Source organism: Manis javanica, chromosome 3 (genome assembly GCF_040802235.1).
Source record: "Manis javanica isolate MJ-LG chromosome 3, MJ_LKY, whole genome shotgun sequence".
Classification (NCBI taxonomy): Eukaryota; Metazoa; Chordata; class Mammalia; order Pholidota; family Manidae; genus Manis; species Manis javanica.
This window is the reverse complement of record NC_133158.1, coordinates 197,732,976-197,753,094: the sequence shown is the minus strand read 5'-3', so window position 1 is coordinate 197,753,094 and position 20,119 is coordinate 197,732,976. Positions and strand designations below refer to the sequence as shown.

At 34.6% G+C, this 20,119-nt stretch overlaps 1 protein-coding gene across 1 annotated transcript in view; it reads right to left on the bottom strand.

The window, feature by feature from the left end:
* IQCM (IQ motif containing M) overlaps positions 1 to 20,119 on the bottom strand; it is a 195,188-nt gene that overhangs the window by 4,126 nt on the left and 170,943 nt on the right. Inside the window, exon 10 of the mRNA XM_073230501.1 lies at positions 7,557 to 7,701. Within this exon, the coding sequence (XP_073086602.1) occupies positions 7,557 to 7,701 (145 nt within the window). The remainder of the gene's footprint in view (positions 1 to 7,556; positions 7,702 to 20,119) is intronic.

Here is a 20,119-nt window from a genome sequence, read left to right as displayed (position 1 = left end):
TAAATAATACCACTCTTTTCTTCCTCTCTCTGACTTTCTTCTTCAACCTCTAGCCACAAAAAAGGAGCCATTCTAATTTAAAGAATTCTAGTTATTTATGACTATCTTTTGGCACATAATTTTAACAGAAATAATAAACTTAATGAACACTATCAACAAACACTGTTGAGCCCTTCTGATAAACCAGGCATTTGCTAATCGTGGATATTCATTATGAACATAAGAGACACAGTCCCTGTCTTTACGGAATTTCTAGTGCTCACTGTGAAATAAACATTTTATCACTAGCTGGAACTACCAAAAATGAAGCACTATCACATTATAAAGCAATAAGATGCTGATTCCAATTAAATATAATTTACTTGCATCATTTTATTATTGTTTTATTTTGTTCTGTTATAATTTTCAAGAACAGTTTAAAGTTCCAAACAAAATTGAGAAGGTACAGCAATTTTTCTTATACCCTCTACCCCTACACAAAATAGTCAGCCCCCATTGTCAATATCACTCACCAGAGTGGTACATTTGTTACCAAGAATGAACTACATCGACATCTCATAACCACTAAATCCCATAGTTTATGTGATGATTCAGTCTTGCTGTTGTACAATCTATGGGTTTGGACAACTGTATAATGACATGTATCCACCATTGTAATATTGTACAGAATAGTTTCACTGCCCTAAATATACTCTGTGCTCTGCAAATTCATCTCATCATTGGCAACTATTGGTCTTTCTATTTCAGCCATAAGTTTACCTTCTCCAGAATGTCATATAGATAGAATCATTCAGTATGTAGACTTTTCAGATTGGCTTCTTCCACTTAGTAATATGTATTTAAGGTTCCTCTGTGTTTTTCATGGCTTGATAGCTCATTTCCTCATAAGGCTAAATAATTCCATTGCCTGGATGTGCCACACTTTATCTATTCACCTACTGCAGGACATCTTGGTTGCTTCTAAGCTTTGGCAATTATGAAAAAGCTGTTACAGCAGCCATGTGCAGGTTTTGTATGGATATAAGTTTTTAACTCCTATGGGTAAATATCAAGGAGCATGATTTCTGGGTCATATGGTAACCATATGTTTAGTTTTGTAAGAAACCAATAAGCCTTCCAAATGGCTGTATCATTTTACATTCCCACCAGCAATGAATGACTGTTCTTGCTCCTCCAAATCCTCACCAGCATTTGGTGTTGTCAGTGTTCTGGATTTTGCTCATTGAATATACACGTAAATAAAGTTCATTGTTGTTTTAATTTGCATTTTCCTGATAACAGTGATATAACAAGAAAATGATAGATTCTTATTATTTATACATCTTCTTTGGTAAGGTGTCTTTTGAGGTCTTTGTCCCATATTTTAATCAGGTTGTTGTTTATGACTGCTAAGTTTTAGAAATTCTTTGTGTGAACTATTTGTTGATTTCCACAGGATAACTTGCTGGGGTTTTGAATCGGGTTGCTTTGAATCTATAGATCAAGTAAGGAAGAACTGACAACTTGACAATATTGAGTTTTCCTATCCATGAACATGGAATAGCTACCCACTTACTTAGTTCATGAATGATTTCTATCATTCATTGCTGGAGGGAATGCAAAATGATAGAACCATTTTAGAAGACAGTTCTTTATCAGATGTCTTTTGTAAATATTTTCTCCCAGAAATATGGCTTGTCTTTTAATTCTCTTGACATTGTCTTCTGCAGAGCAGTTTTTAATTTTAATGTAGTCCACGTTATCAATTATGTCTTTAATGGGTCATGTTTTTAATGTTTTATTTAAAAAAGGCTATCACATCCCAGATGATCTAGGCTTTCTTCTATATTATCTTCTAGGAGGTTTAAAATTCTGCCTTTTACACTAAGATCTATGGCATTGACTTAATTTTTGTGAAGGGTGTAAGGTCTGTGTTTAGACTTACTTTTCATTGCATGTGGATGGCCAGTTGTTCCAGCACCATTTGTTGGAAATACTATCTTTGCTCCATTCAATTGCCTTTGGCTATATTTATGGGAGTCTGTTTCTGGGTTCTCAATTCTGTTCCATGTATCTATTTTTGTTTCTGGGTTCTCAGTTCTGTTCCATTTATCTATTTTTCTATTATTTTTGCCAATACCACACTATTTTGATAATTGTAGCTTTATAGTATATCTTAAAGTCAGGAAGCACCAGTCGTCCAACTTTTTCTTCAATGTTAAATTGGCTATTCTGGATCTTTTGACTCTACATATGAATTTTAGAATCAGTTTGTTGATTTCCACAAAATAACTTGCTGGGATTTTGAATGGAGTTGTTTGGAATCTAAAGATCAAGTGAGGAAAAACTGACAACTTTGCAATATTGAGTTTTCCTATCCATGAAAATGGAATACCTATTCACTTATTTAGTTCTTTGATTTTGTTCATCACAGTTTTGTAGTTTTCCTCATAGAAATCTGGTACATGTTTTGTTACATTTATACCTAAGTATTTCATTTTGGGAGGGTATTAATGTAAATGGTATTGTGTTTTTAATTTCAAAGTCCACTTATTGATTTTTACTACATAGGAAAACAACTGACTTTTGTATTGTGTCGTGCAATCTTGTTATAATTGTTTCTTAGTTCCAGGAAGTTTTTGTCAATTCTTTCAGGTTTTCTGCACAGATGATCACATAATATTTTAACAAACACAGTTTTATTTCTGTTGTCAGTATGCCTTTAAATTACTCTTCTTGCACTACTGCATTAGCAAGGACTTCCAGTATGATGCTGAAAAGGAGTGCTGAGAGGATATATGGACATCCTGCCTTCTTACTTCGTGGAAAAGCATTAACTTATTCGCCATTAAGAATGATGTTAGGTTTTTGTAGTCTTTATCAAGTTGAGAAAGTTGCTCTTAATTCCTAGTTTACTTAGAGTTTTTATTATGAATGGATGTTGTACTTTTTCAAATGCTTCCTGCACCTATTGATATAATCATTTGATTTTTCACTTTTAGCGTGTTGATGTGATCACATTAATTGGATTTTTTAATATTGAGCCATCTTTGTATACCTGATATAAATCCCACTTTGTCATGGTGTATAATACTTTTTAAATTTGGTTTACTATGATTTTATTGAGGATTTTCACATCTATATTCATGTGGTTGTTTTTACAGTGTCTTTGCCTAGGTTTGGTCATGAAGTACTCCCTTCTGCTTCTATCCATTGAAAAAGATGGTAGAGAATTGGCATAAAGTTTTCCTTAAATCTTGGGGAGAAATCACCATCTGGGCTTAGTGCTTTCTGTTTTGGAATTTATTAATCATTGAATCAATTTCTTTAATAGATTATTCTAATAATAGGCTTATTCAGATTGTCTATTTCTTCTTGTATGAGTTTTAGCAGATTATGTTTTTCAAGGAATTGGACCATTTCACCTAGATTATCAAAGTTGTGAGCATAGAATATAAAGTATTCCCATATTATCCTTTCAATGTCCATGGGATCTGTGTCAATACCTTCTCTTTCATTTCTAATATTAATTTGTGCCTCCTCTCTTTTATTTTTAGTCAGTCTGGCTAGAGGCTTATCAATTTTATTGATATTTTCAAAAGAGCAGCTGTTGGATGTTGATTTTTCTCTATTGATTTCTTGTTTTTTATTTCATTGATTTCTTCTCTAATTATTGTTTCCTTTCTTCTGTTCATTGTAGATTTAAAACTGCTTTTCTTTTTCTGGTTTCTTAAGGGAGAAATCTAAAATTATTGTTTTTAGAACTTTCTCTTCTAATATGCATTCAATGCTATAAATCTCTCTCTAAGCACTGCATTTATTGTATCCCACACATTTTGATAAGTTGTGTTTTCATTTTCATTTCTTTCAGAATATTTTTTAAATTTCTCTTTAGATCTCTTCTTCAAATCATAGGTTATTTGGAAGTGTATTATTAATCTCCATGTGTTTTGGGATTTTACAGTTATCTTTCTGATACTGATTTCATGTTTAATTCCACTGTGGTCTGAGAGTAAACATGGAATGGTTTCTATTATTTTAGAACTGTTAAGAGGCATTTATGGCACAGAATATGTTCTGTTTGGTACTGAATGTTCCACATAAGCTTGAGAAAAATATGTACTTTACTGTTGTTGGATGAATTAATCTAGTGATGCCAATTACATCCAGTTGATTGGTGGTGTGATTGACATCATCTTTGTTCTTACTGATCCTTTGTCTGCTTGATCTGTCTATTTTTGATGGTGGGGTATTGAATTCTCCGGTTGTGATAGTGGATTCATCTATTTCACCTAGTGGTTCTGTCAGTTTTTGCCTGATGTAATTTGATGCTCCGTTGTCAGGTCCATACACACTTAGAATTGTTATGTCTTCTTGGAGAGCTGACTCCTTTATCATTATGTAATGCCCTTCTTTATCTCTGGTAACTTTCCTTACCTTGAAACCTGCTATTTCTAAAGTTAATACAGTTACTCATGCTTTCTTTTGATTAGTGTTAGCATGGTATATTTTTCTCCAACCATTTACTGTTAATCTATATATGCTTTATATTTAAAGTGGGTTTCTTGTAAACAACATATAGTTGAGTGATGTTTTCTGATCTGCTTTGGAAATTTCTATTTTTTTGGTGCATTTGGGTTCATTAACATTCAAAGCAATTATTGATACAGTTGGATTAATATTTACTCTATCTGTTATTGTTTTTCTATTTATTGCCCTTGTCCTTGATCTTCTTTTTGTCTCCTCTTTTTCTGCCTTTTGTATTTTTAATTAAGCATTTTATATGATTCATTTTATCTCTTTTCATAGAATAACTGTTATACTTTTTTATTATTTTACTTTTTTTAGTGGTTGCCTTACAAGCTTGCAATAAATGTTTATAGCTCATCAAAGTCCAGTTTCAAATAACACTACATCACTTTATGGATATTGTTAATATCTTCTAATAACAAAATAATACTAATTTCTCCCTCCCACCTCTTATATAATTATCATTCACTTCATATATATAAGCATACATATATTAGCATATATAAGCATAAATAAGCTACATACATAACCATGGATAATTGAGTACACTGTTAGAACTATTTGAATAAACTTAGCTGTTAGAACACTTAGGAATAAGAAAAATAAAAGTTTTTATTTTACCTTCTTATTTCTTCTTCAGTGTTCTTTACTTTGTGTGGATCTGAGCTTCTGAATTTTATTCTTTACCTTCTCTCTAAACAATTTCTTTTAACATGTTTTGCAAGGCAGACCCACTAGCAAAAAATTCCCTCAATTTTTGTTTTTCTGAGAGAGTCCTTCACTTTTGAAGGATAATTTCACAGAGCACAGAATTCTAGGTTGGTGAGTGTTATCTTTCAACAGTAAATATTTCACTTGATTCTTGTTTGCATGGTTTGTTATAAATGGAGTGTAATTCTTATCTTTCTTTCACTATAGGCAAGGTGTTTATTCCATCTGGTTTCTTCTAGGATTTTTTCTTTATCTTTGATTTTCTATAGTGTGAAGATGATATTCCTAGGAGTACTTTTATGGAATTTATTCTGCTTGGTGTTCTCTGAGCACCTTGATTCTCTAGTTTGGTGTCTGAGATTAATTAGGGAGAAATTATCAGTCATTATTGTTTCAAATATTTCTGTTCCTTTCTTTCTTCTTCTGGTATTCTTGTTAGGCCTATGTTACTCCTTTTGTAGTTGTCCTTCAGTCCCTGAATATTTTGTTCTGTGTTTTTAAAGTCTTTGTTCTCTTGTTTTCCAAGAATTCTATTGATATATCTCCTAGCTCAGAGATTCTTTCCTTGGTCAAGTCTAAACAAGTAATAAGCCCATCAAAGATTTTCTTCATTTCTGTTACAGTATTTTTTATCTCTAGCATTTCTTTTTATTTCTTAGCATTTCTATCTTTCTGATTACATTGTCCATCTGTTCTTGCATGCTGTGTACTTTATCCATTAGAACTATTAGCATATTAATGAGTTGTTTGACCCCCAATCTGGTAATTCCATCATCCCTGCCATTTCTGATTCAGATGATTATTTCATCTCTTCAAATTGTGAGGTTTTTACTTCCTTTTTGTATACCTTGTTATTTTTTCCTGATAGCCAGACATGCTATATCAGGTAAAATGAACTTTATAAATAGGGCTTTAGTAATATTGTGGTAAAATGTGGATGAGGGGAAGTATTCTGTAGTTCTATGATTAGTTGTCAGTTTCTTAGTGAGCCTGTCCCTGGACGGTGAACTTCCCAAGCGTTTCTCAGCGCCCCCTCGACCTTAGGTGGGAGAAGAGGGCCAGACTGGACCGAAGCTGGGTCAGTTTGGCTCTGAAAGTACTCCAGCGGGTCAGGCTCTGGTCAAGTTGTTTCCCTGAGGGCATGTCTTGTTAAGAAGAACTGAGCGCTCTGGCACATCTCAAAATGGCTCCTTTTCTCTGATATTTACTGTAGGAATGTGGTCAAGCTCCTGGAGGTAAGGATCACAGTATAGTGGCGGCCCATGACTATGTCTTTCTGGAATTTTTCACTCTCCAGAGTTTTCCACACTAAGCCTCCAGCCACTCATCGGTTACAGGTCATTTGTCCTGCCCCGGCACTGTTCTCACACTAGTTTCTGCTTGTGAGTCTGGGCTCTGGTAAGCCCTGACTCCCTGTATTTGCTTGTCTGCCTCTCCAGTCTTGGGGGCAGCAGTTTGCTCTGTGTTCTTCCCTTATAGATCCAAGAAGACTTACTGATTTTTTAATCTGTTGAGCTTTTTACTTGTTGTTAGGAAGATGTCGTGACTTCCAAGCTCCTTACATGTGGAACCAGGAACTGGAAGCCCTCATTTATAGCCGTAACAGCCATCCTGATCCTAAGCAATACTGAATTTGTTAAATATAACAGAAATGAAGATCTCTGAAAGTTAAGATATAAATTGGAGGACTTGTTCTGTGTATAGATTTTCAACACTAAACAATATAAAATGGATATGAATTGTTTCGTCTGCTTGGTGTTCATTAGTTGTTCTTCTGTTATCAATTTGTAGTTTTCCTTTGGGGAACTACACCTCCTCTAATGGATATACCCTCTGTGCAAACTCTCAAGCAAAGTTCTCTGCCCTCCCAAGATAAAGTGTCGGACACATGACTCAAGCTAAACCAATAGGTGCTTTCTCCCTGGAATTTAAATGTAAAGCATAGGAACAACAAGTCTTAAAGTGACAGTGGCTTATCTATCTCCCAGAGGCAAACAGAGATTGCCCCCTCCTTTTTTTTGCTCCTTAGATCTTAAAACAGTTCTCTTCAAGTTCTGTTTAAAATCTGATTTTTCTGGCTCTTTACTATAGCTTTCTTTTAAATTTCCTTTTTGCTTTGGTTAGCCAGATAAGTTTTCTGTTGCTTAAAAAGCAAGATCCTAAGAAATTAATCCAAATATATAAAACATCACCTTAAAATGCAAGTAGTTTATATCAATATAAAATATGGTATACCTTTAGTGTTTATGAGTAATTATATATAATTACATGTAAAATTTCAGTGCTTAAATTCATTCCAAACCTAAAATAAAATAAGAAATGACTGCATTACTTACATTTTTTTCGGTCCATCCATTCCTCTAGCTCTGCAAAGTTTACAATTTGTCTTGTCCTCCAAAGACCAAGTCGATATTTAACACGATGAATTAGTCTGTGATACATTTTTATAACTGCTCCCAAATTTGGCCCATGATACAAAGCCTACAGAACAGCAATATAGACAGTAAAGCTCCTTATACATTTCTGCTATTTATATTTAACCTGATTTTGCCCCTTTCATTTCACTAATCTAACCCACTTACTTAGATTACGGATATATTTATTAATGCATAATGACTAGGTCGATTAAATATATGCATTATAGAGTGAGATAATCTCCCTGAAGTTCAGAAGGCTTCATTAAGAGTTTTTTTTGGTCATATTTCCCATATAGAAGAGGTTTCAAAGGATACTTTCAAAGGATCTTCTTAGTTTGGTATCCAGATTGCTAAAATGTGGAGCCCACACAGCCAGATAAAAGAATTTTATTAAGGCATTATTCTGTAATGGATGAATCTTGCCTAAATCTCTACTCTGGGTGCTCAAATCCCTGTATTTTCTTTCCTATGGAAATTGTATATTCATATATTTTACCTACTTTTCAGTTGTGTGATTCTTTAAAGGTTCTTTTTATCACAATATTCTTCTTTACTTTTGTTTAATTTTGTGGGTCTTCTCTGAAATTTTTAAACTATTATTAGCCCTATATTTCTTCATCAATATAATCAATGAAATACTATTACTTGGTTTGCTTAAATGTAAAAATTAATTAGCAAAATTTCACTACTTTATTTTCTCTTTTCTTCTCCCATCTGAATTTTATCAGAGTTCAGGAAGATTCTGAATATTTGCTAATGTCTTTCAACATTTAATAACTTTCTCCAATGTGTATTTTTAATGTCTTTTGTAGAATAGAATCTTGTCATGCTTTTTAAAAAATAATGAATTGGTCATACTTTCAGAGCATTCCCCACCGTATGAGTCTTAGTGGGAGGCAGAACTCACCTTCTAGAATTTAAAGGCACAAATGAGATTGTCATGACCCAAGACTCCTCTGTTGCTACAGACACAGACACATGACAAAACTCAATCCATTATCTACACCGCCCCAGGTTTTGAATGGAAACTTAGAATGCCTTAAAAGTGAAACAGTGATAAATCTATTTGTATAGTAGAGTAACTGGGGCAGCAATATCTGTTTTTCAAGAGCAGCCTTTTGGAGGCAGGAATACCCAGGATTCAGTATCTTCATCTAATTCTTTCTGTGCAGGATTTAGATGGAGTCCTGGGAGCTATCTGTCTTTCATCATTTTTTCATATTTCTGAGCTTAATTCTCCATACCTCTGCCCAATATTTTACTCAATATCTTACTGCTTAAATCAACTGGTAGATTTCTTCCACCTCTAAGCATCAAGCAATGTTTTAATAGTATCCTTAGAACATGAGTCGCAAGGTCCCTGCCTGAAGTATGATTTTTAGATGGATGATGACATAAACTGAGAGAGCAGGGGCATTGGACAACCACCCATTTGAGTGTCCCCTGCTTAATTTAATAAATCCCCTTTTGGAGATATAATCTATCTTATGAGAGAATCATTTTCAGATCTGAAGCACTCAGAAGATTGCCTGGGAGGCTTTCATGGTTAAGAAGTTGGGTTAGAGAAAATGATAATATTCCATCCATGTGGTTCTTATTATGTTATGCTTCACTGCCAGTCTTCTGCATCGAAATATGCCTTGGCTATGGTGTCATGTACATCTCAGTATGTAAATCTTTCACCACATTTCTAAACCTTTCTCAAGACAGAATTTATCAGAAAAATATACAAACTAATATTTACAAGAGCAGTACTGGAATATAAAAGACTTGCAAATTAGTGATTATAATTTTCCAATCCATGTTGATTTAAAGGGTAAATGTATCATACTTATCATATATCAACATTTTAAAATTGTTTCTACTATGTATTTTTCAGTCTGTCTTTGATATGATCATATCTCTTTTAAAAAAGTAATGAATTGATTGCTAATTTGGAGAACTCCACTACCATATAACACTTAGTAGGACTTAATTTCTTTGATTGTTAGCAAGAATAGTGATTTTCATGTTTACTAACCATTTATGTTTCCCCTACTGTGAAGCACTAGTTCATGTCTTCTACCAGTTTTTCTATTATTACTATAGTGATTCTTATCAGTTTATAAGTTTTACATGTTGAGATTTTTTTTAACCCTTGTGTAATATTTTATCAAATGTACTTCCACAGTTTGACTTTTTAACTTAAAAAAAAGATGTTATAGACCTATAAGATGTCTTATGTACATTTATTTATTGAAGTCTAAATACATAGGACATTAACTAAAAGCTTCCTTATTCAAAACCCTTATAAAAAAAAGGAAAAAGGTTTTTAAATGACTAAACCTAAACTAAAACATAATGAAATAAAAACTGAACATTATGAAGTTATCTTAAGTGTGCACATGTAAACACACACAAATATATAAGCCACAAATAACATTGTGTGATTTTTAGATTCACTTATTCACCCACTAAAGAATTAATGACGCTCTTAACAATGCACATGTAACTAAAGGACATGTCTCTCTCCTGGGTCTCCTTGTCAAGCTTCTTCTCTGTGTGCCCTACTATTGTTCCCCATTCTGATCTATTTTATTACTACTGAGGCCCATGTTCCCTTATTCTACCTCTAACTGCTTATTGTAAATACACATTCTTGGTCAACTGTATTACTGCATCTTGTTTCTCTCCAATGCACCTCTGCAAAATGTTAGTAGCAGCCCCTGATTGCCACAGAATTGGTGCCTCTCTACATGAACACAGCCCTGTGGCTCTCTGTATTGTCTCCCTGATGTGACCACACTTTGATCAGTGCTACAGTATGAGAAGGGAGTTTTAACCAGCTTTGTCCTTTGGAAGGACTTTCCAATGCTCATGTTGCACCTGATTTGAGAAGACTCCACAATTTTGCAATGATACTGTTGTCCCCAGAAATGACCTAGCGTTTTAAACTGTCTTGAGACAGACTTAGGTTTGAGTCTCAAAATTTAAATATGCCACAGGCTACATGTATGACTTTGGAAAAGTTATATTACCTCTCTGTGCATTACTTTTCATGAGTATTAAAGACAATTATACAACCTGTGTTAGGTTGAGAAAGCCAGAGAAATGCAGGAGTCCATACTGGCAACAGCAAGATTTAATAGAGAACTTCACTACAGTAGTGATCGATCTTCAGCTAAATGTATATGTTCCCAAAGATCTGAGCAGGACACAGGTGCAAAAATTCCCATCTTTTGGTTAGAGGGACTTGAGCCCCATGGATATTCTCAGGGACTGGGAAGGATGTTTCCAGCTCCTCTCTGGACCTGCAATTTCTCTAAAAATTGAACTCGAACTGCCACAATTAGTTTTCCTGTTTCTGCCTTCCCTACAGCCTGGAGAAATGATACCACTCCAATTCTTGATCTCCAAGATCACTCATCTGGGTTCTCAAAGTGGCTTGGAAATTCACCTGTGTTTTTCTAGGCATCTCTCTGTCATTCGCTGTAGAAACTCAATCTCATCAAACATTCAAACTCACTATCTAAATGCTCACTCTCAGCAAATGACCTTGTCCCCTACTTCACTGAGGGGGAGAAATAATATTATTAGATTATTGCTCTCTCAACTTCCCTTTACCGAATCTAAACCCTTAGCCGCATCTACAACATCCTTCGCTCCTACAACAGAGAAGTAACTTTCCCTTACCTAAGGCTAATCCTGTCAGGTGGATTACAAACCTACCCCCTCCAATCTTCCAGCTATATAATATGGATTATGCTCATCTGTTTTGTAACATCAATTTTTCTCTCTTATTGGCTTTTTGCAGTGAGCATTTAATATACTTAAGATTCCATTTTAGACTATCCTTCCCTAACCTCATAGTGTCTCATATTTATCTACTCTAGAAGTTTTCACTTCTTCTTTTCAATGAATCACTCAACTGAAACTTGCTGAAGTCATCCATGAATTTATTGTTTCTAAAGACAGAAAATCCTGTCTACACCTTCATTCCTAGCGGCATTGGAGACTACTGACGAAGTCCTCTTTCTCAGACTGCCTCTGAACTTCCCTAATCTAGCATATTGACCCTTCTCTGGCTGTTGCTTCATTGTGGAATATCCTCATCTTCTGCCTTACCCTTGAACACTGGTTTTCCGCACTCTTAACTTTACATGCTTCTGTCCTTACTCTATATACTCTCCCTGGACAATAGCTTTGACTCCCATGGTTCTAGTTAATGTAACTAATAATGAGTGTCAAATTTATTATGGGAGTGCAGAACAGATAGACAGGAGGATGTCTTTGGTCACGGAGCTGAACCAAAACATTTAGAAAAGAATCATCCTGATTCCAATATGTTATTACACACTCTTCATCATATTTGATAATAATTTATTCAAAAACATGTATTAGGTTCCTAATTTGTGCCAGGAATGTTCTGGACCTTGTGAATAGATTAATGAACAGAAAAGTAAAATTCTTCTGGCAGGGAGGTATATTCTAATAGAAGAAACAATATTCAAATAAACAAATATGTATTGTTAGGTGGCAGAAAGTGGTATGAAGAATAGTAAAGTATTTTAAATGGGTAAGGAGTGACCACAGTGGGTGTTAATTTTTACAGGGCAGCATGGGGCAGGCTTTTTGATGATGTAACAATGAGTAGAGACCTGAATGAAGTAAGAGAGCCATGTAGCCACCTGAATAAAGAGCTCTGTCAAAGATAAAATGAAAAGTTTTGCTAAATTGAGCTACTTTTATGGGTGGGAGGGTTTTATAATCTTCCTCAGGTTTGTAAAAGTGGAAAAGAATTTAAGTACTGATGAATTTCAAATCCTTATGGGCCATTCTCCTGAGTTTTAGACCCATATATCCAACTGCCTCCCAGACACCTCAAAGGTTTCCAACAGGCACTTCCAACTCACAGTGTTAAAAACTGGACTCTGTCTCCTTTCCTTTCCTCCCCTCCTCTTAGCAGTTCCTCCTCTTAAATTCTGTATTTTGCAACCATCCATCAGGTTGCCTGAGACAAAAACAGAGGAACCATCCTTGGCTCCTCCCCGTCCCTCTCTCCAAATCCAGTCAGACTTAATGTCCTATCTGTCGTTCACCTTTCCAACCCTCACTCAAGACACCATCATCATGCACTGAATCATCGAAAAGGCATACTAATTGTCGTCCCTCTAATTTTTGTCACCCTCTTCCCCCAATTCATTGCCCAGGATCAGTAATTTTTCTAAAATACAAATCTATTCATGTCACTAATCTGCCTTAAAGTCGCCCATTCCCATACACTAAGTATAAAGCATACATTCCTTGGCATGGTTTTTAAAATATTCTTAATCTGACTCCTTCAGCTTTCTTTACTGCTACCGTTCTCCCAACCATCCCCCAGCACCCCTAACGTTCTGTCTCACCTAAGGCCATTCATGTTGTCTTTCCCTATGCCTACAGCTCTATCAGCCTCCTAGTCTCCTGACAAAACACAACTAACCCCTCACCCTCCAGATCTCAGTTTATTGGCACCATCCAATCCCTACACCAGATACGGCCATTTTGGTTTCTTTCATAGTTTTCTACTATTAACTAAGACTTCTTTGTTATCTCCATTTCTTAGTGGACTATGAGCCCTATGAGATCAGACTAGGCAAGAAATTAGACCCAGCCTATAGCAACTATTATCAAAAAAAATTTCTAGTATTCTTAAATTATCATAGTTCTCCCAGTACCTGAGAGTTAACACATTTTTGTAATAAAACTTTTCTGAAGAAAGTCACCTGTGTAATGGGGTCCATGAATGGGCTTCAAGATTTTCTTATTGTTTCAGTTCTGTTTTTTGAGCTAATGAGAGGAAACTCATACTTTATCAAATTTTCAAAGGGCTTCATAACCTCCAAAAGATTATAAACACCATGACCCTAAGCATGGGATACTGCTATGGTAACCTTAAAACTCAGATTGCCAAGGACTATTCCAATTTTATTTATTCAACAAATATTTATTCAAAGACAATTTCAAATACTTTTTCTTATTACAACCACCATTCAAGTCTTCGAATTTAAGTATTTTTGGCAAAGAGCAACTGAGTATATCAATGTAAGATTAAAACTTAAAAATTTCTATTGTAAATAGTCATAGAAAAATATTAAAATTAAGTGAAATCTTAGAGGCATTACAGCAAGGAAAATACAGTTTTTTTTGTCTTACTGTATTATTTTTAGATCATTACTACTTATAACAAAAGACATGCAAACTATATAGAGATTTTTAAATGAAAAGGACATTTTGAATGGTTGAAATAAATAATGCTGATAGTCAAATGTAACAATCTCTGTGGTCTCCTGATGATTGGTACAATAATTCAGTGCTGTTTCATTATTTCTAAATAAACTCAAACCGAAACATTTCACAGGAAATGGTGAAAGTTGTACAGTCTCTTGAGGCACTATAAAGTGACATTCTAGCAGAAGCTATGTATAGCTACAAGCTCTGAAGTGGAGGCCAAACAATGTGACTGTGGAAGTTCTCACTGGGGGGACTGCTATGATGCAAACAATTGTTCAGTGGTTTGTTGTGCAGATGTTAGAGCAGGAAATCTACCAAAAGTTCCCTTAAGAGCAACCCTGAACATAGACCCAGTCACAGAACCCAGTTATGTATGCATTATAAGAGGCAAAATAACATTAACCATATCAACAGAGCAGCCATCCTACATACACCATGCCAATGATGGAGTTAAAACAAAAATCAGTGATCATAAAAAGTTTTATTCCCGAATCAGTCAACAATCTATATTTCTGACCCTTTAAAAGTGCTTCACATTCCTTTTCTCCTCAAATTGAAATACAGGGGTGAAGAAATTGAGAGAAATCTAAGAAAACTCCAGGTGTACACCTTGGACAATGGGTGGTAGAACAGTTCATCAATAGAGAGGGCACCAGGGGAAAGTTTAAGATGGCAGTGCAGGAAGATCCAGAACTCACCTCCTCCCTAAGACATACCAAATCTGCAGCTACATTTGGAGCTATTCCCTCTGAAGAAAAAAAAAAAATGAAAACCAGCTGAACTTCTTCTCTACAACAAAGAATAAAAGGAATAGAGTGAGGCAGATAGGAGAGGCAAAGATGCAGTCTGACCAAACCCCACCCTGGTACAGTGACCCACAATAGGGAGGGAATCTCATTATCCAGAGCTTCTCTTGGAGGAACAAGGGATTTGTGCCCCTCAGCAGGCAACCTCAAACCTTTGGACCTGTACTGTAGAGACAAGCCCCCGAAATCTGAGCTTACAAAACCAATGGAACTTACATCTGAGGGACTCATGGGGCTATAAGGAATAGAGATTCTCCTTTTAAAGGGCTCACATGTGTTCTCGCTCACCACGGGACCCAGCACAAATGCAGCAGTTTTCAAAATAACCAGGCTATAACTGAAGATTAATGTTGTAATCTTAACACATCTGCTGGAGAGGCAGGGGAAAGATGGGATTCTCTTCAGAGATGGTGGCACTGGCAGACGCCATTTTTGCACTCTCCCTCTCCTCTGTCATGTTAGCACAGGCAGGTGTGTAGAGATGTCACATCCTCTTCCTGCCTTGCTAAGTAAGACAGCATATTAAAATAAAAAGGCCTATTTACCTGTCCCAGAGTTTCAGCCTGAGGGACACACCTCAGGTTTGCCACACATCTAGGCTACAGAGACACTTTTAGGGAACATAAGCAAGGAAATACCATCATTGTACATTTCCCTGGCCTTACTAAATCTCAACAACACCTCCAAGAAAAGAGTTTATATACTTCTTTGGAGCCCTTATTTTTGCAGCTGTCAACCAGTGGACATCTCCAGACCTGGACTAGAGGTCAGAAGGATTCACTATTGCAGGGGCACAGAACTGTATATACTTGCATACTTTAAAAAGTGCTGCCTAACACTCTGGCTTCCAATCAACCTGATTACTAAATGAAATTCCTCGCCTTGGGAAAACTAACAAGTCTTGAAACACTTTCAACAGAGACCTATCAAGAATAAATCAGGCATCTTAGATAACCATAAAGACTGAAGAGACAACCAAGAACTAGGACAAGATTGAATGGTAAGGATCAACAGCAGACTAGATGAAGCAGAAGAACAGATCAGCTATCAGGAAAAAAGGACAATGGAATTACCTAAACAGAGTAGCAAAAAGAAAAAGAATTTTCAAAAGATAGTTGAAATTAACTATAGGACAACATCAATAGAATAATATTCACATTGTAGGGGTACCAGAAGGAGAAGAGAGAGAGAGCATGGGACAGAAAATTTATTCAAAGAACTAATCACCAAAAACTTCCTTTACCTGGTGAAAGGAAACAGAAATCCAGTTCCAGGAAGCCCTGAAAATTCTAAATAAGACAGAACTGCAGACAGTAACAGCAAGACACATTATAATTACAATGACAAAAGTTAAAAATAAAGACAGAATCTTAAAAGCAGTAGAGAAAAAAACTTGTTACATACAAGGGAAAACCCATTCCCTTGTAGACTAACAGCAAAATTCTTAGCAAAAATCTTGCAAGCCAGAAGGGAGTGGTATGACATATTCAAAATACTCAAAGGAAAAATCTTCCAACCAAGAATACTGTAGCTGCCAAAGTTATCATTCAGATTTGAAAGAAAGATGAAGAGTTCTTCAGAAAAGCAAAAGGTAAATGAGAGCATTGCCACTAAACCAACCTTACAAGAAATTATAACAGGATTTCTTTAAGCTGAAAAGAAATGGCATTAACTAGTAACAAGAGAACGTACAAAATAAAAATCTCACTAGTAAAACTAAATTGATAGTAAAAGTAGATGATTAACCATTCATAAAGTTACTATGAAGGTTAAAAACAAAAGTAATAAAATTAACTGTAATAAAAATATTAAAGGAAAAATAAAAAGATGAAAATGTTATAAAATCATAATATGGGGGTAAAAATGTAGTTTTGGAATGAGTTCAAATTTAAATTGCTATCAACTTAAAACAAACATGGGATGATATATGTGAACCTCAGAATAATCACAGAGAAAAACCTATAGTAGATACACAGAAGAAAATGAGAAAGGAATCTAAACATAACACTACAGAAAGTCATCAAACAAACAAGGGAAGAGAGCAAGAGAAGAAGAAAGGAACAGAGAAGAACTACAGAAACAGCCAGAAAACAATTAACAAAATGGCAATAAATACATATCTACCAATAATGATTTTAAATGTAAATGGACTAAATTCTTCAATCAAAATATACTGACTGGATGAATGGATGAGAAAACAAGACTCATCTATATGCTGCCTACAGAGGCTCATTTCAGATGTAAAGACACACACAAACCGAAAATGAAAAGATGAAAAAGGATACTTTATGCAAATACAAATGAAAAGAAAGCTGGGTGGTATACTCATATAAGACAACAAAGATTTTAAAAAAGATCATGATAAAGGACAAAGAAAGTCACTACTTAATGGTAAAGGGTCAATCCAACAAGAAGATACATTTGTAAATATATATGCACCCAACATAGAAGTAGCAAATTATATAAATATTAACAGACTTAATGGAGAAATTGACAGTATAATAATAATATGGGAATTTAACACTCCACATATACCAATGGATAGATAATCCAGACAGAAAATCAATAAAGAAACATTGGCCTTAATTGTCTCATTGGATGAGATGTATATATCTATTGATAGATATATACAGAATATTCTATCCAAAAGCAGCAGAATATACATACTTCTCAAGTGCACATGGAGCATGTGATTTCCAAGAGAGAGTCACAAAACAAGTATCAAAAAAATAAGAAGAAAAATCATATCAAGCATTTTTTGAACCACAGTGGCATGAAAGTAAAATTAATTATAAGAAGAAAACTAGAAAAACACGAACAGGTAGAGACTGAACAACACACTGATGAACAATCAAAGAATCAATGAAGAAATAAAAGAGGAAATAAAAACAATACCTTGATAGAAATAAAAATGAAAATACAACATTCCAAAATCTATAGGATGCAGCAAAAGCTGTTCTAAGAGGGAAGTTTATAACAACACAGACCCACCTCAAGTAACAACAAAAATCTCAATTAATCTTATACCTAAAGGAACTAGAAAAAGAACAAACAAAACCAAAATAATAAAGATCATAACACAAATAAATGAAATAAAAACTACAAAATGAGAGAAAAAAATCATTGAAATAAAGAGCTGATTGTTTGAAAAGCTAATCAAAATTAATAAACCTTTAGCCAGATTAATCAAGAAAAGAGAGACAGGGCTCAAATAAATAAAATCAGAAATGAAAAAGAAGTTAGAGCAAATACCCCAGAAATACAAAGGATCATAAAAGACTACTATGAACAATTATATGGCAGCAAATTGAGCAACCTAGAAGAAATAAATAAATCTTAGAAACACCCTCCAAGACATAATAAAAAATTATTAACAAATAGAAGTCCAGAACCATAGAGATCGACAGGTGAGTTCCATCAAACATTTAAAGAACAGATATTACCTATCTTTCTCAAGCTAGTCCAAAATATTGAAGAAGGAATGCTTCAAAACTCATTCTATGAAACTAGCACTGTCCTAATACCAAAACCAAAGACACTACAAAAAAAAAAAGAAGAAAATTACAGGCCATAAACCTTGATGAACACAGTTGTAAAAATATTCAATAAACTATGAGCAATCTAAATTCAGCAATATATTAAAAGGATTATACTCCATGATCAAGTGGGATTTGCTCCAGGGATGCATGGAGGCTCAACATCTACAAATCAATCAAGGTAATATACCACATTAACAAAACAAATGATAAAAGTCATGTGACCATCTCAACAGATGCAGAAAAGGCATTTGACAAAATTCAACATCCATTCATGATTAAAACTCTCAACATAGTGGGAGTAGAGGGAACATACCTTAACATAATAAAGTCATATGTGACAAACCCACAGCTAACATTATACTTAACAGTGGAAAGCTGAAAGCTTTTCCTCTAACATCAGGAACAAGACAAGGAAAATCACTCTCACAACTTTTATTCAGCATAGTATTGGAAGTCTTAGCTAGAGCAATTAGGCAAGAAAAATAAATATAACATAACCAAATTGGAAAGGAAAAAGTAAAATTATCACTATTTGCAGATGACATGATACTCTGTATAGAAAACCCAAACCTATTTCAAAAAGATATTAGAACTATTAAGTGAATTCAAAAACATTGCAAGATACTGACTCAATATGCAGTAATATGTTGCATTTCTATACACTAATAATGAACTATCAGAAAGAGAAATCAAGAAAACAACCTCACTTACAATTGCATCAAAAAGAATAAATATGTAGGATTAAACTTAACCAAGGAGGTGAAAGGCCTGTACTCTGAAAACCATAAAACACTGACGAAAGAAACTGAAGAAGACACAAATAAATGGGAAATTGATTAACATGCTTATCAACTGGAAGAATTAACATTGCTAGTGGCCATACTACCCAAAGCAATCTATAGATGCAATGCAATCCCTATCAAAATACTAATGGCATTTTTTACAGAACTATAACTGATAATCGTAAAATTTATATGGAACCTAAATACATCAAACAGCCAAAGCAATCTTGTGAAATAGCAAGACTGGAGGTATAATGTGCCAGCATTTCAAGCTATACAACAAAGCTAAAGCAATTAAAACAGTATGGCACTGGTGCAAAATGGACACATAAAACAATGGAACAGCACACAGAGTCCATAAATAAGCCCATGTTATATGACCAATTAATCTATGACAAAGGAGGCAAGACTATACAATGAGGAGAAGACAGTCTCTTCAACAACTGACACTGAAAAAACTTGACAGCTGCATGCAAAAGAATGAAACTGAATTACTTTCTTTCACCATACACAAGAATTAATTCAAAATGGAATAAAGACTTATATATAAGATCTGAAGCCATAAAATTCCTAGAAGAAAACAGGCAGTAAGCTCTTTAACATCAGTATTAGACATATTTTGAATTTGTCTCCTCAGGCAAGGACAATAGAGAATAAGTAAATAACTGGACTATAAACTATGGAGCTTTTGCACACAAAAGAAATCTCAAGAAAAGGGAAAGACAACATACTGAATGGGAGAATATATTCACAAATGATATATCTAATAAGGAAATAACATTGAAAATATACACCTAATATCAATAAAAGGAACAATCTGATTGAAAAAAATTGGGCAGAGAACTTGAACACACATTTTTCCAAAGAAGACAAAAAGATAACAAGCAGGGGGAAAAGATTCACAACATCACTAACCATCAGGGAAATGCAAATCAAAACCACAATGAGATACCACCTTGTACTTGCCAGAGTGGCTATAATCAAAAAGATAAGAAATAACAAGTGTTGTAAAGATATAGAGAAAAGGGAACCCTCATGCACTATTGATAGAAATGTAAACTGGTGTAGCCACTATAGAAAAGAGTATGGAGGTTCCTTAAAAA